The 26,935-nt window shown below is 40.2% G+C and overlaps 1 protein-coding gene across 1 annotated transcript; it reads left to right on the forward strand.

Moving 5' to 3' along the window:
* Positions 1 to 2,007: 2,007 nt before the first annotated feature.
* LOC146677240 (gamma-aminobutyric acid receptor subunit alpha-2-like) lies at positions 2,008 to 25,760 on the forward strand. The gene is made up of 8 exons (XM_085379485.1): positions 2,008 to 2,375; positions 2,824 to 2,926; positions 9,730 to 9,845; positions 18,781 to 18,848; positions 21,738 to 21,958; positions 23,479 to 23,561; positions 24,313 to 24,456; positions 25,681 to 25,760. The coding sequence occupies exons 2-8, from the start codon at positions 2,856 to 2,858 to the stop codon at positions 25,758 to 25,760; spliced, it is 783 nt and encodes a 260-aa protein (XP_085235611.1). The 5' UTR covers positions 2,008 to 2,375; positions 2,824 to 2,855.
* Positions 25,761 to 26,935: the final 1,175 nt, after the last annotated feature.

The raw sequence follows: 26,935 nt of genomic DNA on the forward strand, positions 1-26,935 counted from the left end.
TCAACACCTGATGTGGGCCGATATCACCCAGCTGCTATATTACATCAAGCAGGTGTCCACCTGAGATGAGCTGCTCCATAATACCTGAGGCAGACGGTGTCTATCTTCAAAAGGTTGTAAGTACCATATCTGTAAAGGCAGGAGTCTACAGCTGATTGGGCCAAAGCTGCAAACCGTACAAAGGTGCCCCCAAGACTATCCAACACATAGTAGCAGGCTGTAAGTTTTGAGCTGGAACTGCGTGCACTGAGAGACACAACCAAGTAGGGATGGGTATCGTTTAGGTTTTATCCGATACCGGTGCCAAACTGGTTCTTTTGAAACTGTGCTTAAACGGTGCTCGAACCGGTGCTTAAAGAATGCAGAACACAGGCTTTGTCCAAAAAACTCTCACGTTCAGCTGGTTTTTGTAAAAAGATAACAATGTTAGCCTTTTCTGCAGCTATGGGGCATATATGGCATCACTCTTGGCTGGAAGCAGTGCTTAAACAATGGAAAAAACACAAACTTTGTCCAAAAACCTCTCATGTTTAACTGTTTTCCACTTTTTCTTTGGTCATTTTAGCCTTTTTAGCCAGGGTGAAGGGAGTATCTGCCATCAAACAAGAAGACAGCCGCATGTAGCTATGATGATGTTTGCTAGTTCACCTTACATGCATTAATGTAATAACGTGGTTAGCCTACTCAACGTAAATTACACACGAACAACATTAAGCTACTCACGCAGAGAAGAACGGCTGCTGCTGCATCATCATCCGTCATCATTTCTGCTACACTGGCAGGGCTAGGGGCCAGGACTCTATTCTTCGGGTTTTTGGGGGATGTTGCTAACTCCGGGTCCGATAACAGGCACCACACCCGCAGTAGATGTGCACGGTGTGAGATCTCGCAGCAAGCTATCAAATACGGCACATTTCTCGGCTTTTAAAAAAAACATTATGCGTTGCCACGTGTTTCATCGGATTCGAGGTGTTACCTCCTTTGCACAGTATCACAGGATCAGCTTAAAGCACTTGTTGCTGCTGAGTTTGTATATTTTGCTGTGAAGTACAACCAGACTTTTGACCACTTTGCCTTGGGCATTTTTAATCTGTAGCTCTGCTCTAAAAGAACGTACGTACCTGGATCCGCCTACTATCCTCGGAAACGTAAAATGATTGTCTAGAATCTAAAGTGTATCACAGCTCAGGAAAAAAAAAGCACCGAAATAAAGCACCGAAATGTGCGCTGCTTTTCGGTCTGGTTACTACCGTTTATGTCAGATCTACCGGTACCCATCCCTACAACCAAGTGACTGAGACAGTACACAGATACATCTGTGCCATATGTGGACTAGAAGTCCTCAAGTCCTGATGGGAGACACCATCAAAGGTGGCTGAGAACAACAGTGCAAAGGTCCCGTGGGACTTCAAGTTCCAGACAGACAAGCAGCTGCTGGCCATCCAGCCAGACATAGTGGTAGCTGAAAAGGAGCAATTGTGCTAGATTCGACATTGCCTGTGGATGGTAACATCAGGAAGATGGAGCATGATAAAACAGAGAAGTACCAGAGTACCAGGGGCTGAAAGAACAACTGGAGCACATGTGGAAAGTCCAGATTGGTTCCAGGAGCGCACACACACACACACACACACACACACACACACACACACACACACACACACACACACACACACACACACACACACACACAATAACACGTTCACCAAAAAAATGTACCTCAAATAAAATGATCAACTAGATAAAGATTTTTTAAAAGAAAAAATGCATTTTCAATAACAAGAATTCCACGAAGCTGCACTCGTAATCACCGCCGTGTATTTGACTGTGAGTGGAGACAACATCCTCACATTCCAAGGTCTAGGCTGCAGGAAGGAGGCTCAGTGCATACAAAACCGCCTTTAGGACCCAGCGTGTCTCCTTCGCAGCCTTTGTAGTTTTCTGTAGAGATGAGGGAGACTGAGATGTGCTTCTTGCTTATCACGATTCACATCGAGGCTCTAACAGCTGAGGAGGATGCTGAACAAGGAGATTTGAAGCCCGGATCAGCTCTGACTGCTGCTGGTTTACATTTCACTTCATTTCATTAATTAATTAATTTATTTATTTGTTTATTAGAGACCTTTCCTCTCACTGACATTATTTTCTATTTAGCCATTATATTTTTTGGTATTAAATCCTGAGACACTGAAAGTATTTCGGGCGCATTCCTGCTGCTGGCTGGGACTATGATTTATCGGCGCTTGCAGCTTGGCTCTCATGACAGACTCGCTCTCACTGGGTCTCTTTCAGACGGAAGAGAGCGGTGAATTGTCTTTAACTTTCTTGAGCATCTTCGACGAATTCAGCTGCAGCGGGTACTTTTTGCACTTGAGGTGAGTTCCCTTGCATTCGCCCTCACGCACAAAACAAACGCTTATTTTCATACTGTCATTCAGGCTCGGAGAAGAACGCGTGGGAGAGAAGATGCATCCCTCTAACCTTCTTCCACGTTTCATCTAATCACATTTTAGTGATTATTTCCGCTTTTTTTTTTTTAAAAATCGATTGTATTATCAAAATGGCTCAAATCGGTGCTTCATATTTTTGGTAACAGTAATGTTCAGTGAGTGAAGGAGTGAGACGCGTCAGTGAATACTAATTACTGTCAGTTGCCCATCCACCCTCCCTGTGTTTATTATTTATTTATTTTTAATTGATTTACGGCGCTCTGAAGGGAATCCCCGGAAATCAGTGTCATAAAATCTGACTGTATGGAACACATACAGGCTGTAAATCCACTGGCATGTCAAGCCTGTTAATGCGAGGCTCCATTCATTGCAGCGGCTGTCCTGTGTGTAGGTGTGGAAGCAGCCATGTGGAGCAGAGAGAGCGCTCCTTTACTCCTCGTCTGCCTGCTGGCTCTCACAGCCCTCTGGAAAACCAGGTGAGTGTTTTGAATGAGAGACCCCTTGAAGTGAAGACATGCCAAGAATCACACACTTTGTCTCAGGGGGCCAGCTCTGCTTATCTCATGGGTTTTTGTTTGTTTGTTGGTGGTGGTGGTGGTGGTGGTGGTGGTGGTGGGGGGGGGGGGGGGGGGGGTGTATAAGTAAAAGGCTCATCATTTCGATTGTATTTGAGTAATCCTCTGTTATTTCTTATGACTGGGCTAAACAATGCACAGTTTGTGTGGTTATTAATTTCCATTTACAAATTCCCATAGACATCAATGTTTTGAAATGCATAAATAAATAGATGGCTTTAAATCTCTCCTGTATGCTCTGCGCCCTGCTGCTGTGTGAGGACGCCTCACATTAGGCGCTCAGGTGTGAAGGTGTGTTTATGATATTTGCCCGAGTGACAGATCAGGTCAGTCAGGCGCTTACAAAGAGGCAGCCAGCGTCAGGAGCAGGAGGGGCGATTCAAATAAGGCCACGGATTTCCCCTCCAGGCTTCAGGATGCCACTGATGCACTGATACTGAAAACTGGACTTCGTCATCTATCTCATCAGCGCCTTTATGTTTTCAAGACATTTTTCCACGTCCAGACTGCAGATAGTAGGACTAACAGGGTGAACAACAAATTGTTTGGATACATCAGTTGTTACATTTTAGCTAATTATTGTTATTGTGTTGTTTTGTGCCAAGCGAACTTGGAAATCTCTCATTGTGAAACACTCTTTAAAATCGTTTCATCTCTTTTTTAAAATTTGGATTTTAACCAGCCAAAACCAATGTGACACAAGTAAATGTAAACATCTTTAGCACTCAGTGAGGTCAATATGGATGTTTGAGCGATTTAATCTGTGTCATTTTACTTTCATTTCTAGTTGCAAGGTCCTGATTTTATTTATGTGCTGTGATTTGATTGTCACACCATGGTTTCTCATTGGAAAGATTAAAACTGACTCATTTTTAATATGATTAGTAACATCTGGACTTTTCTTACTACAAGAAAAAAAATCTGCGGAGCATATTAATCTGAGGCTGTTGTTGATGTTTATTTTCAGCACTGTCATTGTCAGTTTGATGTGCTGACAAAGGAAAAAATGTGCTAAAGTTGTGTAGACCCAATCTGCAAAAAATGACATAAGCAAGCATATATATTAAACTTTTAAATGTTTTAGATCTGTCAGAAATCTATCAAAACCAGGTGTCGCTAGCAACAGCTGCAGCATTATAGTGCTATAGTAGTGATACAACATTACATCACTGGCTGTAATCTCAGGTCAAGTATAAGGAGAAAACTAGCCTAGGAAGTGTTTTCCCTGGAGATTTTAAACAACAGCATAACATGACATTTTAGTTTAAGAATAACTAAAGAAATGTAATCTTGGAAGTTGTCAGGAGCTGCACAATGTTGTCTTATAATAAAACCGAAAAACTCCTGTCCTCTGGAGTGCAACAGGTGTGCGCTCCAGTGAATCTCGATGGAGTCAATATTTTTACTTTTGCACATCGCCAGCTGCTCGAATCCCCTCCTTCCTAGCCTGCTTCTACTTATTGGTGTGTTTTTGCCTCAAGTGGTGAAACATGTTTGTTGAAGCTTGTTGAAGAAGATCTTTTTATGTGATAAATTCATCTTCACTCATGTGAGGCTGACACTTTGCTCTTCCTCTCAGACATGCCCCTGCTTGTCTCGCTGTTTTGCACTCTAGGGAGACTATAAGGATGGCATTGCTTTAGTAATGATAGCATTACTATAGAGAAAAACTACTCACAGCAGGCTTAACTGTAACATGGTGTTATAACCAGTGTTGGGACTAACGCGTTATTAAGTAACGCGTTACAGTAACTACGTTATTATTGTGGTAACGAGCACGGTAACTAGTTATTATGCCAAAACCAGGAACGCGTTACTCGTTACTGGGATTTAGATAGGCTCGTTATTCGTTACTTCGTGTGGTGGCTATCGCAGAGCTTCCACAGATTCAATAACATTAGCAAGTGGTGGAAGCCAGCAGGTGGATGAGAGAAAGGGAGGCAAGAGGAGAGACCCGAAGCGGCCGCTGGTCCGAGAGTGTCAGGTGAACTGAACTGCAGGTAAGAAGTTATGACCTGCAGTCATTCTGGGTCAGATATGAACCAAGTTTAGTTGGAGTTTATTTTCGTTGTGCTGACTTTTTCGTACTGCGTGCTAGCTAGCATGACGGAGTTTCTATACAGCTGGGTGGTGCTATGTTACTGATGTTGAACTTTATTTTGTTCATAAGGTTAATTATTAGAGTTGCCAACCGTCCTGTAAAAAACAGAATCGTCTCGTATTCAGAGAAAATATTACGCGTTTCATATTGAGGTGAAAAGGAACAGTTTGTCCCGGACTTCAGCCACAATGAAAAAGACACAAAGCTGGAGTTACTGTGTGTTTGCTGCACAGCTGCCTCTTCTTCTCTCCTGTTTCTGCTTCAATCGTAAAACTGATCGATGATCAGCTGATCGGCTTTTCTCTCTTGTTTATTTATCGCCCACTTTGCGCCAGAAAGAGGAAACCAGCGGATGTCGCGCTAAACAACAGCAGCACGTTTAAGCTTGATCAGCTGTTGTTAGAATTTATTTAATATTAATTTCTAGTATCAGCTGATGTTTGCTGGAGCCACAGCTGTAAATCTGCTGGTCATGATATCGGTTTGGTTATGTGGTGAGAGGGAAACATGAAGATGAAACCAGGAGATGTCCTTACTGAATCACCAGAGCTGTGATGGAGAAACAGGTTTACCTTTAAGGTGACATGAATGAGTTGAAGGGAAGTTATGAACTGTTTCTGAGAGACAAATAACACCAGGATCCTTTTCTAAGTAGCTGACAGCTGGTAACTGTGCAGGGGCGGGTCTAGCAAAGTGTTGCCAGGGGTCCATGTAGGGCATTAAAAGGGAAAGGGGGGCACAAGGAAATACTTTCTTATTCTCATTTAAAATGTCTCACTTTTAAAAAAATAATTATCTGAGTCTTACAACAAACAATTGATAGATTGATACATATATACCATCAGATCAGTGTACATCACTGTCACAACAGTGTTTATTTTCATTCAAAGGCTTTATGGTTTTTCCTATAATTGTGGGCCGGTCTCTAGTCAAAATGCCCGGGACGATTTTTTTGTCCCAGTCCAGCTCTGTATGCAGCTCATCTGCAGTCTGTTGTTACCTACATCTTCCTATTCAGAAGGCAGAATTTCCGAGTTCTGAGTACAATCGAAAGCACCACGACTGCAGTTTTTGTGTTGGATGTAAAAAGCGAGGATAGAATGGCTAGGATAGAATCAGGCGTGGGATTTCTCTCGTGGAAGTGTGCACATTATTTTTTCCTTTCTACAGGGAGTGCAGAATTATTAGGCAAATGAGTATTTTGTCCACATCATCCTCTTCATGCATGTTGTCTTACTCCAAGCTGTATAGGCTCGAAAGCCTACTACCAATTAAGCATATTAGGTGATGTGCATCTCTGTAATGAGAAGGGGTGTGGTCTAATGACATCAACACCCTATATCAGGTGTGCATAATTATTAGGCAACGTCCTTTCCTTTGGCTAAATGGGTCAAAAGAAGGACTTGACAGGCTCAGAAAAGTCAAAAATAGTGAGATATCTTGCAGAGGGATGCAGCAGTCTCAAAATTGCAAAGCTTCTGAAGCGTGATCATCGAACAATCAAGCGTTTCATTCAAAATAGTCAACAGGGTTGCAAGAAGCGTGTGGAAAAACCAAGGCGCAAAATAACTGCCCATGAACTGAGAAAAGTCAAGCGTGCAGCTGCCAAGATGTCACTTGCCACCAGTTTGGCCATATTTCAGAGCTGCAACATCACTGGAGTGCCCAAAAGCACAAGGTGTGCAATACTCAGAGACATGGCCAAGGTAAGAAAGGCTGAAAGACGACCACCACTGAACAAGACACACAAGCTGAAACGTCAAGACTGGGCCAAGAAATATCTCAAGACAGATTTTTCTAAGGTTTTATGGACTGATGAAATGAGAGTGAGTCTTGATGGGCCAGATGGATGGGCCCGTGGCTGGATTGGTAAAGGGCAGAGAGCTCCAGTCCGACTCAGACGCCAGCAAGGTGGAGGTAGAGTACTGGTTTGGGCTGGTATCATCAAAGATGAGCTTGTGGGGCCTTTTCGGGTTGAGGATGGAGTCAAGCTCAACTCCCAGTCCTACTGCCAGTTTCTGGAAGACACCTTCTTCAAGCAGTGGTACAGGAAGAAGTCTGCATCCTTCAAGAAAAACATGATTTTCATGCAGGACAATGCTCCATCACACGCGTCCAAGTACTCCACAGCGTGGCTGGCAAGAAAGGGTATAAAAGAAGAAAAACTAATGACATGGCCACCTTGTTCACCTGATCTGAACCCCATTGAGAACCTGTGGTCCATCATCAAATGTGAGATTTACAAGGAGGGAAAACAGTACACCTCTCTGAACAGTGTCTGGGAGGCTGTGGTTGCTGCTGCACGCAATGTTGATGGTGAACAGATCAAAACACTGACAGAATCCATGGATGGCAGGCTTTTGAGTGTCCTTGCAAAGAAAGGTGGCTATATTGGTCGCTGATTTGTTTTTGTTTTGTTTTTGAATGTCAGAAATGTATATTTGTGAATGTGGAGATGTTATATTGGTGTCACTGGTAAAAATAAATAATTGAAATAGGTATATATTTGATTTTTGTTAAGTTGCCTAATAATTCTGCACAGTAATAGTCACCTGCACACACAGATATCCCCCTAAAATAGCTAAAACTAAAAACAAACTAAAAACTACTTCCAAAAACATTCAGCTTTGATATTAATGAGTTTTTTGGGTTCATTGAGAACATGGTTGTTGTTCAATAATAAAATTATTCCTCAAAAATTGCCTAATAATTCTGCACTCCCTGTATTGGTAGGTGGCACAGTGCACTTGTGGCAAGTAAGCAAGCTAGAAGACTGGCACTCTTGCTGGGTATCCAGTTACGGAAGCAACACATTAACAAGAGAATTCTGAGTTAAACCAAAGTTACTTTCCCTAGTAACTAGTTACTCTGAAAGTAACGAGTAACTTGAAGTAACTGAGTTACTTTTGATAGAAGTAACTAGTAATGTAACTAAGTTACTAATTTAAAGTAACTTACCCAACACTGCTAACCCCACATAGTGTACAATACTAATGACATTAAAGGTGCTTTTCAGTATTCAGATTTAGAATATATTGGTTTCTAGAAAGAGAGCAACAAATAAAGCCATACACAATAATCCATAAACATATATAAGTAGAGCTTTGTTGCATTCATTGCATTTAACTGGACTCTTGCAGCAAATTAATCTACCTGCATTTGTGATATTATTTAGCAAATTTTATTAGGATTGTTCTGATTTGCCATTGAACTGCTTTTTTTGCACGCAGACTTGGCAGCCTTGTATATCATCTCTCGTAAAACAGGTTTATGTTGATGAAAGCCTTAAAGACAAACATCTCCCACTATATTCAATGCTAAGCATGTCTGCTGTCACCAACAAGCAAAGAAAATGTAAACATACTAAACTGCTGTTCTTGAATTAGCTGAGTCGGCTGTTTGTTTGTTTTTTTAACATTTATTTTTCTCAGTGTAACTATTGCTACCAGTAATGGTAGCCATTTTGCTGCTGTTTTATTATCTACCTCATTTCATTAAGTGGGAGATGCTGCTGCATTGTAGAAATGTACTGTTAGCCGTTGTCCTCAGGTTACATATCAAATATATATCGATATACATCAATATAAACATGTATCAAATATCAAACACTGCACTGTAAGGCCCAGTAGTGATTGTGTATCTATAGGTACGCTAGCAGGATGTTGTTAGCACAACATCTACAATCATCTGTGTTTATGGCTAAATTTGATACTTTGTTTAAGCTAAAATAGCTAGCTAATCAAACTGCTAGCAGGATAATGTTAGCACGTCTACAATCATCTGTGTTTATGGCTAAATTTGATACTTTTACTTAGTTAAGCTAAACTAGCAAGCTAATCAGACTGCTAGCAAGATAATGTTAGCACGAGTACAATCATCTATGTTTATTGCTCACTTTAATAATTTTTTTAAACTAATGGGTCAGTTAGTTGGTGTAGGTTTCCTCTACAGGCTAATTTAAATTTTTTATAATTTTTATGACTCCCCGCCCAACAAAGCAAAAAAGAAAATCAGCATTTTGGTATACTCATATGATTGTGTTTCTTATGGCTTTAATACACAACCTAGAACATACTTGAGAATAACAAATCAAATATTTATATGCTATTTTGGCCTGTAACATAAATATGAAGGCTACATTAATCTAATGCTTTCAGTGAAGCTAATTAAAGGATTGTGGTTCAAACAGGAAAAAGAGCTAAAGATGGGGGAAAAAATGATTAATATTGTTTATACTTTCCCAGCGACTGCTTAAAGTAAAATATGCCCATAACCTGAGGCTGTTATACCAGAGCTGTTGACAGTGGTGATTAAGTAGAGCTTTAATGTGGGACATTAACTGAATTTATTTACCATGAATCTCTGCTGTGATTTGCATAGTCAGTTGTGTTTTGACTCCCAGATCAGATGGCTGGAACTGGGTCATCCATGTGCATGAGAAACATGGTTACGTGTATATCTGTGTTGGTATGCAGTCTCTGCCAGCTACAATAAGCACTCCTGTGCTTTTCATAAATCAAGCTGCTGAGAAGAACTGAATCTAAAATGTAATCAGAGTACTGCTGAAGTGTCCCCTTGTTGTTTTCATGTCTCTGCTTACTAGATCGGTGAATGCAGATGCCACATCTGATTCCTTTAAAAACAACATCACTCTGTTCACACGCATCCTGGACAGCCTGCTGGATGGGTATGACAACCGTCTACGGCCTGGTCTTGGGGGTAAGCAGAAGAAGTGCAGACATACAGTTTATAGAATCTAAATGAACAAACGCTGTTACGAAACAGCACGTGTGTCTTTTTTGTTAACGGCTGACGGCTCATTTGAAGTGAGAACACTTCATTTAACATCAGCTTTTCTAGTACTGATAACCTTTGGCAGCAATCCCCTCGAGAATAAACTGACAAACACACTCTGTGCACAAAACATTTAGATTATATAATGCTTCCCTCCACTTCCTGGAAAGTAACAGCAGCCAAAGTGGCCACATTTAACCCTGCAGAGAGTTTTACTCTTGCTTGACTTTTTAGGGAAAAACCAAAGTGAGAATATTTGTGTAAAACATAAGGAAAGACACTGTATGTGTGGATAATGACACTGTGTAGCTGGTTTGTGCTGTCTTAGTGTTTTGTAGCTGCACTGCACAGTAGGAAGGTGGCTTGGAATTACATGGTATGGTTACATGTATAAATGGTTGATGTCCTCAGATGAGTAAATTAAAAAGTGTTAAAAATAAAATATTTAGATCAGAATATAAACACTTTTGGTGTATGCTCTGATGCTGGGGCCATTAAAAAGAGCTTCCTGAGAGCTCCCTTAAATGTTTGATAAATTTAAATTTTTAAAAGCATAACAGGCTTTTGGTATTTTTTGCTTCACACTTTCTGCAGAAGGCAGCGTTTGGATTTTGTTGTTTGAAGAACCACATCGCCTCACGCACGCAGCAGCGCTCCACTCGTCATTCTCACATCTCCCGTTATCCTTCATGTTTGGGCATTTCCAGCTGGCCCCTCAGCCCAAAGCTGAGCTCCTCCCTCAGGATTTGGTGCCATTTGAAATTCAAATTCCTGGGGCCATCAGCCCAGCCCAGGAGCTACCATATGTGGAACAGACCTCCTTTAACTTGGCAGCACTCAGCCTATTCAAATGGCCCTACAGTAACAGTCCTGCCAGCTTATTTACTGTGCAGAAAAAGCCCCAATGTATGAAGAAAGCTCAGGTATCTAGAAAATGCAGAAATATAGAATGTATCTTTGTGTTTTTGATATTTCACAAACGCTTGATACACCAAAACAGACTGATAGGATCGCGCCAGTAAAAACCTGATGCTTTTGGACCAACAGCTAGCAGTGAATAAGTGTCTGTGTAACACACAGACTCAGCGATCTGACGTAAAACACTTAAATAAAACATTAGAGCATAAATCAGAAACTTTTGAAGTGTGTTCCTCTACAGGAGCACAGCCTCGTAACGCTCACAGTGTAGTAGCACACTGTACCCATTAATGTACGGAGGAAACAAACAGCTACAGAAACGACATCCGATGTTTTCCACACGGCAGAAACATTAGATCTGTATGTCTCATCTGTGTGTGTGCGTTGGGGGAACACATCGTGTTAACGCTTCACTGGACTTTGGCTTATGACATATTTATAACAACTGAAAAAGAGCCTCCTCACAGCTGCACGAGCATGCTCACTCATACATACAGTAAACTCAGGGTCAAAGGGTGAGTGTTTTTGACAGTTCTCATGGTCTAAGCATAAGCATTCACAAAGAAAGAGAGAAAAAGGGAAAAGCAGCTTGAATGCCAGTGTCATCAAACATTCAGTCATTTATGTAGAGGCTAATTACACATGCAGAGTATAGTATAAAATCTATTTTCTCCCTGTAGCAGTTTAAATGTTTCACTATCCTCCATCATTAAAGATGCTTAGAATAGTTACAACTGTGGACATAACACGGACACAATGCAAATCAATGAATAACTACAGCCTGATAAACCAGGGAGGTATAGGTATGGTATTTTACAGTTTGTAGCAATGATTATATGATAAAGATTGGGAAGATGAACCCACGTTTCCCTTTGTGGGGTTTCAGGGGAGAAGAAAAAAGCAGCTACAATTTCTTTAACCATGAGTGAATAGCTGTGTGGGTTTAGGCTGCGAATGTCTCCAGAATTTACTTAGAACAAATTTACTTAAAGCAGGCTTTCACGTGCATAACTGTGTATTTTCTCTGATATAGATAATGTAACTAGACTGTGGACTAAATTGTTTTAATCTGACATTTATTTTTCATACTTGTCATCTGTTTCAAGTGCTCTTTTGAAAATGCAGCATTTTTTTCCAGACACTTTCACTGAAGTTGAGCCAGGCTGCAGAAAGTGAACAGAGAACACACAGTTGCTCCTCATCATCATTAGTGTGACTGTGAGGAAGCTCACTTCTGTTCGTATTCACACTTCTGCCACTAATTTGCTTTTCACCCCCTCCAGAAATTTGTCACCTATCCATGACTTCATGCTCAGCGCTATACCTATCAGAGACAGTTACATGTCAAAAGGTTTTTATTGTCTAAAATCGAACATTTCTCATTTACTGGGAAGTAACCATAGGCAACAACAAAAAGTCCTTTTGATGTTTGGGACCAGTTTTTTTTACTGGAGATGACCAGAATTCCAGCGCTGTCAATCCTGACTGGTGATTAACCGCTTAGCCCCACACATGTTTGATTATAAACCAGTCCATTTCATGTGTGTGTAACATCAACATGTTGTAAATTGGAAGCTCTTTCACTATTAAATCTCAAAGGATCATCAAGAAAATGTTTGCAACGATAAACCTAATCATGGAAACTTTAAACAAGCTAAAAGTAGCTAAAGCTAAAGTTATCCAGAGCTCAGAGCCATCCACAGGCGAAGCGGCCTTGGTATGAGCAATCAAAGCAGCTAAAAGGGCAAAAAAAGTTAATGCCCTGTTATCAGGTGTTATCCTTTTATCCTTATTTGCAAAAGATGTAAGTACCTGGGATTTTCTGGTAATGTAAAATATTTTTGGATAAGGGTGAGGTATAGGTGCAGGAGCCAAGTTTTGGTTGTTATCTTATGCGTGCCGCTAGGGGTCAACTTTTGTGTTTTTCGGTAAGGTGTGTTTGTGTGAATGTATGTAAGGTAGACACGTAATTAGCGGCAGGTGTGTTGTTGTTCAGTTTGTGACTGTTGTGCTGTTATGATATGGTGATGGATAAAGAAAGCTGTTGACACAAATGCAACTGATGGAAGAGCAATCAAGATTAAATACGAATAAGATAGTGGTGGTGGTCAGAGGGCCCGGTGGCGCCAGTGTCCGGCAGCCTCGCCTCTGTCAGTGCGCCCCGGGGTGGCTGTGGCTACAATGTAGCTTGCCAGCACCAGTGTGTGAATGTGTGTGTGAATGGGTGGATGACTGGATGTGTAAAGCGCTTTGGGGTCCTTAGGGACTAGTAAAGCGCTATACAAATACAGGCCATTTACCATTTTTTCAAGATAAGTAGCTGGAGTTATTGGACTGTAACAAGTTTAACAAGTTCATTCATATCAGTGGCATCGCGTCAACTTGAATTGGGAATTGGATATTGTGAATTCACAAACTTACTAAAATGAAATTAATATACAGGAAATGTTCTAGGTTTTATTCCTTCTTTAAAATTTGACGTTATGACCTGAGATGTTTTGAGTTTGTCATACCTATTCTGAAGAATACTGCTACACAGTAAAGAAAGACTAAAACTAATAAAAACTCAACTGAAACCAAACATTTCCAAACAACAAAGACGAGTAAACCCCTTCTGGAAACAAACTGAAACTGATCCAATCTGAATTAAATAAAAAATATCAAGCTATAAAAATTAATATAATCACGTCTTGCGTCTTCTAATTGGACTCTCATTTTTAAATGATGCCAATGCCATGGTTTCTACTGCTTTGTGCTAAAATGTCAAAAAAAAAAATTATAACTGCACAGACCAAATAGTTCACCAGTATTATTCACTGCAGCTGCAACAGGCGTCGACGTGTGAAGAGGGTTAACTGACCTTCCTTCCTCACCTGTGTGACGGAGTAATCTGGATGAGTTTTTACACAATGCTAATTTATGAGCTGCTCCTAAAAAAATGTAGTGCTTTGTTCATTCAAGTCAAATCTGTTCCCTCTAACAGTCTGTCATTTTGCTGCTTCTCTTCATCTCCATTGAAACTGGCAAGAGTTAAGTTGACATTTGGATGGTCTCACAGTGGAATGCACAGAGTCTCTAACACAGGCAGGTTGTGTCTTACTGATTAAACATGGTTCAGCAGGCCCATCTGTACCAAATGATTCAGATTATATGAAAAGCACGTGTTTGTGACTGCTGCTGAATAAATGAACTTTAGGTATTGTCCTTGCGCCCTTAAATAAAATATTCTAATGTCCTCGGGCATTAAATGCACTCTTGATATTTTTAAATAGTAAGCACGTATTTCCCCTGAAGGCAGTGCTTTTCTAGGTTTGCTACTAAAATGAATAAATAAAAAAGCTAGTTTTGCTTTTGAAGTTGTCCCACTGGTACAATGCAAATGGAGTGCAGCTACCATTTGGTGATGGATTTGGTTTTTACAGACCTGTGTTTGTTTATTCTTGAGGGGCTTTTGATACTGGTTTGTGATTTCTTTTTGTGTGTATGTGAGAATGAGTGTGTGTAGTCGTATAGCAAAAATCCTTTACTTTACTTGATTAAATAGTTTTCTGAATCAGACATGATAAATGACATTGGGCCTGCATTTGCATATAAAATGTTCTTAAAATGAAGAGCCAGCTCCATGAAACCAACAAGACAAGAGGGTGTTTTTTCTCATTTTCAAGCACCCTCTGCAAAGTACGCTCAATACAAAAACACAATTACAATGAATAATAATAAAACCCTCAAAAAACAAATCCTGATCATTAATGGTAAAGCTGTAGCCTCCCGAAATCTTGAAAAGAGAACAAAGGCTGTCTCCTTTCTGTTGTAAGCTCCATCAAAGTCCATCTAGAAGTCTTGCTTCTCAGCAGTCATCTTGAAACTCCGCCCCTTATTTGTTCAGTTATTTTGAAGTCCGATATACATGATCTTTCATTTTAGTGGTCAATTGGAATTACAGTAAACTACAGCAAAGTTCTTGCACCACAATGTTTGCTGTTGTAAAGTTATCTCTTTTGAGTCCTCTGGTATCTTTTTAAATGTCTTTGATCCTTTGCACCACACAGAACATGTATGGGCTTTATAACTGTTATAAATACAGTGCTGACTTGCAACAAGAATAATTCTCTAGGCTTGATTTTCAGTTCATTTCTTGTGTAATTTGACATACCCCAGCCTCTTCTTTCTGTTTTCTTTTCTTAAGAATGAATGGCTTCTTTACAGCCACCTTTCATTTCTAAGATTAGATTTCCAGTGCGGCTTCAGTAAACAGCAGATGGATCAGCCGAAGGGACAGATCCATCTCTCAGGTCCTGTGTCTGGTCTTTGCTGGGGTTTTTCCCCTGATTTCTTAATGACATGACTTTCAGAAACTGTTCATCAGCTGTGGAAAGGGTTTTAGATCTGCCACTTCTTCTTTTGTCCAGTTTCCTCAAATTGTTTGATAAACACAGTGCACCCCATACCAGGACATGCCACGTTTTCAGCTAACAGCTCGTTTGGAATCACCTTGGTGGAACAAAAAAATATTGTATTGTCAGTCTGTGTTTTCTTTGGCATTTTACATAGATTCAGCCAAAAATGGGAAAAAATGTGTTAGTGACAGGTTGGTAGTGCCTAAAGACATAAAATAAATTGTATTTTTAGTAGTGCTGTCAGTGTTAACCTCGTTAAAATGACGTTAACACCATAACTACACCAACGCGGCAAATCTCCATTAGTAAGTTAACGCAGATCGCCCCGTGCGAGGGCTGCATGGCGCTAACGCGTTAACAAGCTAACCGCGCTGACGCGTTGACACCGCGCAGGAACTCACTAACGGAGATTTGACGCGTCAATTCGGTTATGGTGTTAACGTCATTTTAACGAGATTAACGCTAACAGCATTCATTTTTAGGGAAATTGGTTCTTTGCTAAGTTTTCTGTTATGTGCAGACACAACACAGGTTCATCGCTTAGGTTTTTATGAATGAGTGACTGATAGGTCAATGTGAAGTGGCTTAACAAACAAAAACTGTCACCTGACAATAGTCAGCTGCAAGGACTGGACTGGAAATGAATAGAAATAGCAGCCAGTGTCAATGTCATTGGCTCAAGACTAATAAAAAAAAAGTCTCTTCAGAACCAAAATATGGAGAAAAAAGGGATGGCACAAGAACTCTGCACAGTACTGTGTGCCAAAAGCATCAGCTTTAATAGTAAATATCACAACTCGACAAGACTCTGTAAAAAAGAAAGAAAGAATGGATTTACAACAAAGTACAAAGAATAACTACAAAATACTAAACAGTGAAGAAATGCAATGAGACTTCAAGGAAATTCATGGCAAACACTAACCTCCATTAAAGGAAAAACAGCCAGGAACAAAGAAAATGACAACATTATTTTTCCATCATATAAATAGCTAATGAAACCAGCCCTCAGCCCTGATACTATACAGAAATTATTAATAAACATGATAACTGATAGCTTCTTTAAACAGTCAAAAGATTAAGTAAATCACAATGTCAGGTGGCGAAATCATCCCTCATGAATTTTCCCAGTCTTTCTGTTCATCTTGTGTCATGGTGGCTCCTGTTAGTAATTCTTGATTGTACAATACTTTTAATATTACGTAGCAAGCTCAGTAAATGGTATAGAGATGAAACATTCACCCATTACAACACATGGCCAGCACACTTGGATTAAACAGGATATATAGTGTCACAGCCATTGAGAGACTCGGTATATTACAGTGCATTAAGCCCTTATGCTAAAATGCACCATTCTTTGTCACAAGAGAAAGTAATACAGGATATTTTTACTGAGGCACAAATGTATTTACAATTATAAATCAAACAAATGAAGGTCTCTGTGGTAGAGTAAAAAAAGTAGATGAATCTCAGTCTGCCTTATTTACATTCCATAGCCTGGTTTACACGAATAAATGCACCCAGTGGCATGTCTAGCTAAATAGATTGAACCTATTACTCCTCAGCCTGCCGCAGCCTCTGATTTATGTTATCTTATAAGCAGGTGAACGGTGGTAATATTTTATATTAAGCCTGTGATTTATAGAGTAGTTTAGCTGCATGAATGTTATCAAAACGCTGACTGGTTTCCACCGATGCTCAAATTTAGGTGGAAGAAAACATGTTTATTAGAAGCCAGGGAGAAACATTTGGCCTTTTTAAACACGTATTACTACTGGAGACAACACATACCTGCAGGGAATGAAATGTGGGTGACACCCTGATTGGTAATATGTAATTTAGTGACTGTCAACAGTCAAACTGCAAACTACTGACACTGTTATCAACCATTTCTGTGATATGTCTCAGAGGGATTGTGGATGGCAGCTCACCTTGCCATGCATGAGAGAACTTTTCTTAAAGTGAAGTATTTTTTAGGTGGTATGTAAGATGTTTTTCGCTGTGTAGAAGAGAGCGTAGTATGAAACATGGAAGCTTTTTGAATCGACCAAGCACAAGAGATTTATCTTCAGTAAATATTTCAAAGAGCCGGAGTGTAGAGAGAGCGAATGGAGCTGATGCAGCAGCGCTGATGCAGTTGCACATTGTCACTGGAACGGGAAACATGCGAGGCCTTGCTTTTCCATAGCTGTGAACATTTAGGTCAAATTTGAACTTACATGTTGCTTTGATTCAATACATGTAATCTAACAGAGGTTGAGCGAGCATTTCAAAGGTCACGTGTACAGTTGTGTGATAAAGAAGGCACACCTTCTTACAGTTAAAGGTTTTACATATCAGGACATAACAAAAACAATCTGAATCAAAAATAAAACCATGTTATTGTCTATTTAACATGAACTAAGCCAACATGCAGAAGCAATGTCTGAAAAACTAAGAACACCTGATTCAAATAATCATTTTCCACGTGACCGTATGGGTCTCTCACATCATTGTGGAGGAATTTGGACCTGGATCTTTACAATGCTGCTTCACTTTAGCTCTGCAGGCTGCAGGCTTTTGTCCATCCACAGCTCCTTTAAGGTTTTATCATTTCAAAGCATTGCAGCATCTGGATTATTTCCTTCTTCAGCCATTCTGCTATAGCTTTGCTGTGTGCTGGGATGATTGTCATGTTGCATGACCCAGTTTGGCCCCGTATTTGACAGTAGACTATTTTTCCTTATGGTCGACTTATAAACACAGTGTATGGTGCTGTGCATTATGGACAAACAGCTCCACTTTGGTCTAATCTGTTCAAAGGAGATTGTTCCAGAGGTCGTGTGGTTTGTTCAGATCCATGCTCCCATGTTTGTTTTTGGAGAGAGGAGGCTTTCTACCAGCGGCTCTTCCAAACAAGCCACACTTGTTTAATATTTTCTGATCATGAATGTTAACATTTAATATGAACAAATAAACAGTTGCAAGGTTTAATATGTCATGATTGATACTCATTAGAGTTTGCTGAATTTTAAGATCTTATGTCCTGATAGATAAATCTTTGACAGTAGGTGAGGTGATCTTGCACATAATATAGTTCTTTCTGTATGGTAATGATGACAAATAACTTCCTGAAACAACATCACACAAATGGAAATAATAACGACTAAAAGCCACCCCGAGTTTAGCTTAGTAATTGCTTTTAATATGTGATTACAGCAGCAGCAATATCCATGTAGCTCTGAAAAAGCACTTACTTGATGAAGCTCCGATAAAGTATAAGATCTTTGTGCATATGGCATTATGACTCCAGCCCAGAAATGACTCCACGTATCCCAGCGCTTGCATATAGAGAGGTAATTACTGATTATAGATACACTGATAAACTGAGTAGCTATTCCTGAAAATGGAAGAAAAAAAATCAAAACTTTTGTTTAATACTCTGTAAATCACCTCAAGCTTCGAGGATATGTGGCAAACTTTTGAACAGTACTAAAAATGAAAGAAAGTTCAGCGTAAACTCGCTTCTTTTGTGTCTTGATGTCGTTAACAGTTTTTCTCTGATCCAGACAGAGTAACTGAGGTGAAAACAAACATCTATGTTACCAGCTTTGGACCAGTTTCAGACACGGACATGGTGAGTGCAGCAAACGGACGTTTATTCACTCTGCTTACTGTCATTTCTCTCACAGCCTGCTCGTGCTTCAAGAAGAAACAATAATTCTTTTATTTTCACCTTCATTATGTCTTCCCCTCATAAAAACACATGCAAACACTACAGTACTGTAGTAGGACAAGTAATCCTCACTGTGTCACGATGTCTATTCATCTGACAATTTTCATCTCATAAATTATTGAAAGTCTTCTTGTTATTCAAGTCACTGCTTTGTTTATCCTGGGCTTTCCTGTTTATCATTCTGAAACACGCACCCACCTTCGCATCATATCATCAGCCTCCCTTCAATTGCTAAAGGCTCATTTTTCCAAGTGATTAATTCATCGATTCAGCAGTTAAGTTCAATGCAATGTTCTCTGAAAAATATATGAACAACACGCCTCTCGGCCAAACATAAATCAGCACTTATAGAGAGTGGGACAAAGACACCAAATAATAAATCTTTGAGGCTAAAATTTATTTAAATGTATTTATTTATTTTTTAAATCATATGGCAAAAATCCCAGATCCAAATCACCACCCACATCTCATCAGCTAATTGGCTCAGAGGGTGATCTGTCGGCCAAATGATTTCTGATGTCTCCTTTTAAAAACATCTTGAACATAAACAGATGGACAGACAGACAAACAGCTCAAAGGAAAATTTCCTTTGCTTCAGTTTCACTGGCAGAGGCCGTCACTGATGACCTCGCTTATAACCCAAGGAGGAAGTCACTGCTAAAATCATCCCTTATATTCAGGTTTGGAAACACATAGTTTAAAGTATATTATTTATCTCAGGCTCTGCTGTGAGATATATGCCTCATAAAAAATGAGAAACAGGATGAAATATTCTCATCTGATCTGTCTGCTTTATTCAGATACTCTAGAGAAATTCAGGCGATTGCTGAGGTGGCCACATATAAGATTTATATAAGGTCCACCGAAAGGAAGAAAAACAATAAGATGAAAAATAGAAAAAAATGAACAGTATTTACTTTAGGGGACTTAGTCACAAAATGAGCAATCTATATTTATTATAAAAATGAAATACAGATAGAGTCAGATAGCATAAGGCTGCCAGCCCAGCATTTGAAGTGTACCTATTATTCTCATTTTCATAGTCAAAAAGCAGAAAAAATTGTAAACACAGAGACGTCACATAATAGTTAGTTACTGGGTTTTTCTGATACGTGATAAACCTGAAAATTCAGTTTGTTATTTTCCTAATAAATAACAGTTTCTAAAATATTTATATTTTATTGTGTTTTTTATTTATCACAGGTGGAATAATAAATATATATAACTGTCTAAGAGTTGGACTCCAACTGTTTGGAGACAGGTTGTCTCTCCCCAGGAGACCTGTGCAATTACTTTGCAATTAAAAGTGGTCACAGACAGGCACGTGTTGCACAAATAACCTCTGAGTGACCAGTCTGTTGCCTCAACTACTTGAAATCAGGCTTTGACAACAAAAGAATTCACCAGGCAACCACAAATGTTTCATAGTTGCAAGGTAGTTGTCCTATTTTTGCTCTAGTGTGATTGAGCCACGATCACTAAGTAAGACTACCTAGTTCACTTGCCTACTGTGACCATTAAAGGCTTTTATCATGTCGAAATGTAGAAATAAAATTGACATGAAGAAAAAAATCATACTAGGTGCCATTGAGACATCATCCAGAAATGGAAATTCAGCTGATGTCACTGAGAGCCAGGGGGGAAATGTATGAAACTGAGTATTTTTGATCAGTCTGAGCTTTTTTCCTTGCTGGCATTACAAACAATGACCTCATCGTTTTTAAACTTCAGCCATGTTTGGTACAAGAATTATCTTCGTATCTTATGAACAAAAAAGGTTTTTAAAAAGGAAAACAACCAAAAAAAAGCTCTTATTTTGTAAACCAGCTCCATTTTAGCTCCCAGCAAAAAGGAGTAACATTGTATTCTTGTCATGGATTAATGCATAGTGCTTACTTTAGGATATCACAGTGGTATATGTAGGAGTTACCCAAAATAAACCAGTGTGCACAAACATCAAAGTGAAGGACCAGGCTTCCCAGTCTGATGTTGAGGTGGATGAATGTGTTTTTAATAATTTAGAAGGATGCAGAATGTTTTAGAAGAGAGCTCAAAGAAAACATTTACAGTTAGCCTAAACCTATGTGTCGTAAGAACCACAGCTTACTGACCTCATTTATGCTCCGTCTTTCAACAACCACACTGTTCACGTTCAGACATTTTTTTTAATGACTTTTTGCTAAACTTTACTAAATGAGACCTGAACTGAAATACTAAAGCAGGCCCTCTCAGAGTCCGAGCTGCTATACCGTATAATCCACAGTTTCAGTGTCCCGACATCTAAATGTCACAGGCTTTGCAACTATGACGAGTAAAAAGAAAAAAAAGTATCTCTTTCTGCTTCTCACCCTCACTTGCTGTGTGTGAATCACACGGACACGAACATTCACACGTATACACATTTCACGGTGCACTGATTTCTGCCCTTAATCCTTGCTGTGTGGTGTCTTTTGACAACACAGTATTGCAGGTTAAGGGGGTCATGTTGGCCTCAGAGTCAGCTTAGGAAAACAGCAACTGAGTAAGCTGTGAAGGAACAGGGCGAGTGTGGGTCTCACCTTCATGGAGACTCGCTATTTGGAAACGGGGATAGGTTAAGGTTAACTTCACCTGCCAGCTCTGTAGGCAGAGCTGGCAGGTGAAGTTAGTTGTGATGAACTGCCCATCAGTGTGCAGTTTAGCATTTTTTGAGTGGGAATGAGCCTTGTTTTAATACATGGGGAACCTAAGTCATAAGAGAAGTAATAATATAGTGAGATTAATTCATGAACGTATCTCATCTTTTCTCAGGAGTACACCATAGATGTTTTCTTCCGGCAAAGCTGGAAGGACGAGAGGTTGAAATTCCATGGACCAATGAATATTTTGCCCCTGAACAACCTTATGGCGAGTAAGATTTGGACACCGGACACCTTCTTTCACAACGGGAAAAAGTCTGTGGCACATAACATGACCATGCCTAATAAACTGTTGAGGATCAAAGATGACGGGACTCTGCTGTACACCATGAGGTAACTCAAGGCACAGAAGCAAAAAGACAGAAACAGTGAGAATCGCGTGGATAATATACGTTTGCTGTCTAACTGAGGGTTACTTAGAAACACTGATTACATCTATAAGGCAAACATGAAGCTCTTGCTAGCAATGTGTTAGCTTATGTTTACACGTAATGTCACATCATCACTGGAACCTGAAAGACTAAACGAGGCATTTCTCTGCTGCCCAGCACTGCATTTAAATACACGTCTTTAACCCTGCCATACAAGCTCAACAGCCAGAGCTGCTTCCAGTCGATCCATCCTTCTCCAGAGTCAGTTCAGACTGGCTCAGGTTGGATTTGGAAAAGTAAGTCAAAAAAATGATGATGGAAATAGACTTAGATGTGGATTGTTGATATTTTTCACCATAACCATAGAAACTCGACTCCAGTCACCGTGAAACTAACAACAACTGAGCCATTGTTAAATGGTTAGGTAATGTTAGCGCCTCCTCTCCCCGCACAAAAACACAGATAACTACATGTTTGAGACATGAACCCAGGAACTCTCAAAGCCAGGCTGCTGGATACAGCTTCATATTTGCCTAAGAGACATGAGAGTCCACAAATGTTCCTAAAATAGAGAGAAAGAAAAAGAGAAATGACGTGGATGGAACGCTTTTCTTGCTAAAGCAAGCGTGAATACAGCAGCAACACAGAATCCCATTTGTTCAAATGTATTTTTTATGCCTCCTGTTTCTCGCATTCATTGCTGTGCTTGAATGCTATTTCAAAAAAGTCAATGGAAACATACATTTTTGTAATAATATTAATTATAATAAATTGCTTAACAAATTCAGACCACTTGTCAGAAAAACAAAAATGACTGAGTTCATTGCAGGAGATTCATGTTTTTATACCTAAATTTGTGCCGGCACACTGGACTCTGAGGAGTGACATTCAAACGGTAAAAGTAATTTTTCTATTTAGAAACACAAACATGTGTAATTTGGCATCTCAGTAAAAACTAAAAATGTGCTTTACTATTTTTTCTGCTTTTTTGAAAAATAGCCAAGTTGAAGATTCATGGATAACAATAAGAATTACAGCTCAGCACTGAAAACATTATTTTGTTTAAACAGCCTGTCCTGGTGGATTAACCGTTATACATTAAAAAAATGATTTTTTGTAATTACCAGTATTGTTAATTTCGTCAGCTGTGGCATGAACCTTACATTGGCTGCTGGTCTGATACATTTGTAAGCACTGAGTATTTTTGCAGTGGTTGGATATTGTCTTAAACAGCACACAGGTATGCGGTTTCTTAGCACAGAGCTAACCTACAGTGTCACCATCTCTGCTGGTCTCTGCAGCACCTCGTTTGTTTTGCTCCGCTGATTACATTTAAGATGATTATTTTTGTTTCAAGGCATTACAGATGGGAAGTGTCTTGAATAGTGCATGAGGCTTGTGAGTTTATTTTTCTTTCTATCTCTGCTGTATACTTTTCATGCATTTGCAAAGTCTCCTCCATTTTCTGTGAATTGGATGCAGGTTAACTGTGCATGCAGAGTGCCCAATGCATCTGGAGGATTTCCCCATGGACTCTCATTCCTGTCCACTAAAATTTGGCAGCTGTGAGTAACTCTGATGATGATAGTGCCTGAGGGAACTCAAAAGTAAAATGCTGCTTTGTTTCTTTTTTTATTTTTTCTTTCCTTCCTTCTTCTCACTGGTCCTTTGGCGAGAGAGGAGCCTCAGGAACAAGTGAAGCTAGAATGCATGGCTCAGTTTTTTGGCAGTGGCACAAACAACACTACGGATAGAGGACTAATTGGAAACGTCCCTGGGAAAAATGGGGAAACCAATGCTAAGCTCATCCAAATATTTTTGTTGGGTATTTAATTCTGCTAATGCTTCTTCACATTTGGATGGAATTTTTTGCTTTAAGCTGTTTCAAGATGTTGCTTTAAAAGCAATAATTATCCTAACTCAGTGGGTCATGTCTGAAATGCCTTGATGTCCTGTCTTCTTTATGTGGTGATCTACAGTATTTCACATTTCACGTTACTGTGCAGCATGACTGACAGAATATTTCAATTACTGAATGTACTGAAGTAAAAATGTTCCCGTTTCATTAGACATTCTCAGGTCAGCAGACACACTCTCATATCCCATATTCAGTAAATTCTGTGGCTGACTGAAAAGGGCAAATGTCACTATGTATTGATATCTTGTTGGTGTTTCACAAGTGACATCATAAAGCAGTGAGGGGCTTTGTTTCTCTCAGCAGTATCATTTAAACACTGTAAAAGGTGGCTTTTCATTTGGATTTTAGAAAAATGTATCAGTTTACCTCCAATGAGTCTACCCTCTTCCTCTTTTTAGATGCCTACACAATCTCAGAGGTGACTTATGCTTGGACTCGCAATGCTTCCGAGTCTGTTGTAGTGGAAGGGGAAAGCTCTCGGCTGAACCAGTACGACCTGCTTGGGCAAACGGTCGGACAAGAAACCATCAAATCAAGTACAGGTAAGAGTCTGTCGAAGCCTGTTGGGAATCAAATCCACCTCTTGATCCTTTTTTCTTCTCCTCGCTGACTTCATCCACAGACATTTTCAAATACTAGAGAATAATGAACATTTGCCAGATTGGTTCCAGTGAGTATTTCTATTACACCCTTTGGTGACTAAACATGGCAATAATCTGAAGCCGTAAGAATCTGTTGTATGCCTTCCACTGCATCCACTTTGTGGAGTCAGCAACCTGAATATCTTTCTCACTTCCAGTGCGTTTTAGTGTGAAAATCAAACTGAACTGTGATTTTGTGCTTGTTTGGGAGGATGTTGAGATTGTCCACCTCCTACATGTTGCAGGAGGCAGCCGTAAGCCCGCTGTGACACGCTTTGCTAAGTTTTGTCTTTATATTACTCACTTTATTTGGCTTGGAAAATGCAGAGACATCTTTGCTCTGGCTTTTGCATGGAAATCATTTGACAAAACGGGAGTTTGGCATTTTCTACTGCACTGGTCTATATTTTGTTATTGTGTGTTTATCCTGGTTTGAAGACCCAAAAGCTGCATGGCAGGTGAGCTGTTGCAGTGACGAGCCTTTTTACTTGTTTGGAGAACAAAGACTGGCCGTTTATTTGGGTGGATTTTTTGCATTTACCAGTAAAAAATAACACATGCTGATGCATTACTAGAAGCAACAACTAACACGCATCTGCTTTAGCAGTCAGAGACATAACAGAGATTCTCTTGGAGAGAAGAACAACTTATGTCTTTCAGATGTCCTTTGGTATGTTAGTATAAAAACACACAGAAACTGAAGTGTCTGACTAGAGTGGAGAGATGCATTAAAGTCTAAAAAAAATCTATAATCTACATTAAAATGAGTAGCTTGCTTACTAGGTTTTATAAGGAGGCTTTTGACTCATCACGACTCATCCTTGCAGGTTTTAGATGTCAACACACCTGAATCACATGATTAGTTCATTACCAGGCTTCTGGAGAACTCCAAGACATGTTGAGAAAGTAATTTATCCATTTAAATCAGCTGTGATGGATCAAGGACACATCTAAAACCTGCAGGGACACCGGCCCTCATGGACTGGGATTGGGGACCCCTGATCTAGAGCAACAGATTGTCACATTTTACAAATCCCTCGCACAAATCCTTGAAACATCAGCGCTGAGTAGCAAACACATGGCTGTTCATCAACATCAATATTTCCTCCCATCTCCTATCTGAAGATTTGCAGAGATGGAATACGCCACATATGGCTCCTCCACAGGAAATGGAAGAAGAAGGCTCAATTTCATCATCAAAGTAGACTGTAGTGGACTATTTAATTTTTAATCTATTTAGTTGTGTTGTACTTTGAGATGGTTTCCGATGAAATTTTTAAGTCGCCACACCTGACTGAATGATTCTTTCTAAAAAGGGGATTTAGATCCTGCATTAAAATAAAAGTTCATGTCTTGCATTGTTAGGTTTGATTGCATCCCTTATGTCCACAACAGGAATTCTAAGATGGCGCCGGTGAGGTCGGCTGCCGTCACGACTGCTCCGACCACTTTTTCTTTGTCTTTGTTTTTTAAGTTAGTTTTCAGCGTTTCTAAATCGGCAAAATCATCACCATTGGGTACATTAGGTATGACAGTGACACTCTTGTTTCTATTGGTATACAATGTACTCACAATTCGAAGTTTTTAACTCCGGATCCGAGCTGGCCGAGTGAGATCTCGAGGGAGAACAAAGGGAAGCGGCGGCGGCCTAGAGGGAAGCGAGCCGGCGTCAGGAACAGGCTGAGAGCTCGTGCACACCGCACACCTCTGCCTAGCATCCTGCTCGCCAACATCCAGTCACTGGAGAACAAGCTTGACGACCTCAGGGCCAGGATAAAGTTCCAGAGAGACATTCGGGACTGCAATCTCCTCTGCTTCACCGAGACATGGCTGAACCCAGCGGTGCCGGACCACGCCATCCAGCCGGCCGAGTTCTTCTCGGTTCACCGCATGGACAGGACACGGGACTCGGGGAAGTCAAGGGGAGGCGGCGTGTGTTTAATGGTGAACAACAACTGGTGCAACAGTGCGAACGTTGTTCCTCTCACACGCTCCTGCACACCAAATCTGGAACTACTGTCCATCATGGTTCGTCCTTTTTATCTACCTCGGGAATTTACATCGGTCATTGTAAGTGCCGTTTATATTCCACCACAAGCGGACACGGTCACCGCCTTATGCGAGCTGCATGAGGCACTTACACAGCACCAGACACAACACCGGGACGCTGCGCTTATTATGACGGGGGACTTTAATAGCGCCAACCTCAAACGCGCAGCGCCGAACTTTTATCAACACATCACCTGCCCCACCAGGGGTGAAAGGACACTGGACCACTGCTACACTACGGTCAAGGACGGCTACAAGGCACAATCCCGCCCCCCGTTTGGCAAATCTGATCACGCCGCCATCTTCCTCATGCCAAAATACAAACAAAGGC

This window comes from Rhamphochromis longiceps, linkage group LG2 (genome assembly GCF_057381845.1).
Source record: "Rhamphochromis longiceps isolate RC_006_pf linkage group LG2, R_longiceps_female_GT1.1, whole genome shotgun sequence".
NCBI lineage: Eukaryota > Metazoa > Chordata > Actinopteri > Cichliformes > Cichlidae > Rhamphochromis > Rhamphochromis longiceps.

What these genes read in the sequence shown, in the direction of transcription:
- LOC146677240 (XM_085379485.1), top strand. Translation starts at nt 2,856, where the DNA reads ATGTGGAGCAGAGAGAGCGCTCCTTTACTCCTCGTCTGCCTGCTGGCT. An exon ending in ACTCTGCTGTACACCATGAG is followed by an intron (nt 21,959 to 23,478) that starts GTAACTCAAGGC and finishes AATTGGATGCAG; the next exon opens with GTTAACTGTGCATGCAGAGT. An exon ending in AACCATCAAATCAAGTACAG is followed by an intron (nt 24,457 to 25,680) that starts GTAAGAGTCTGT and finishes TCCTATCTGAAG; the next exon opens with ATTTGCAGAGATGGAATACG.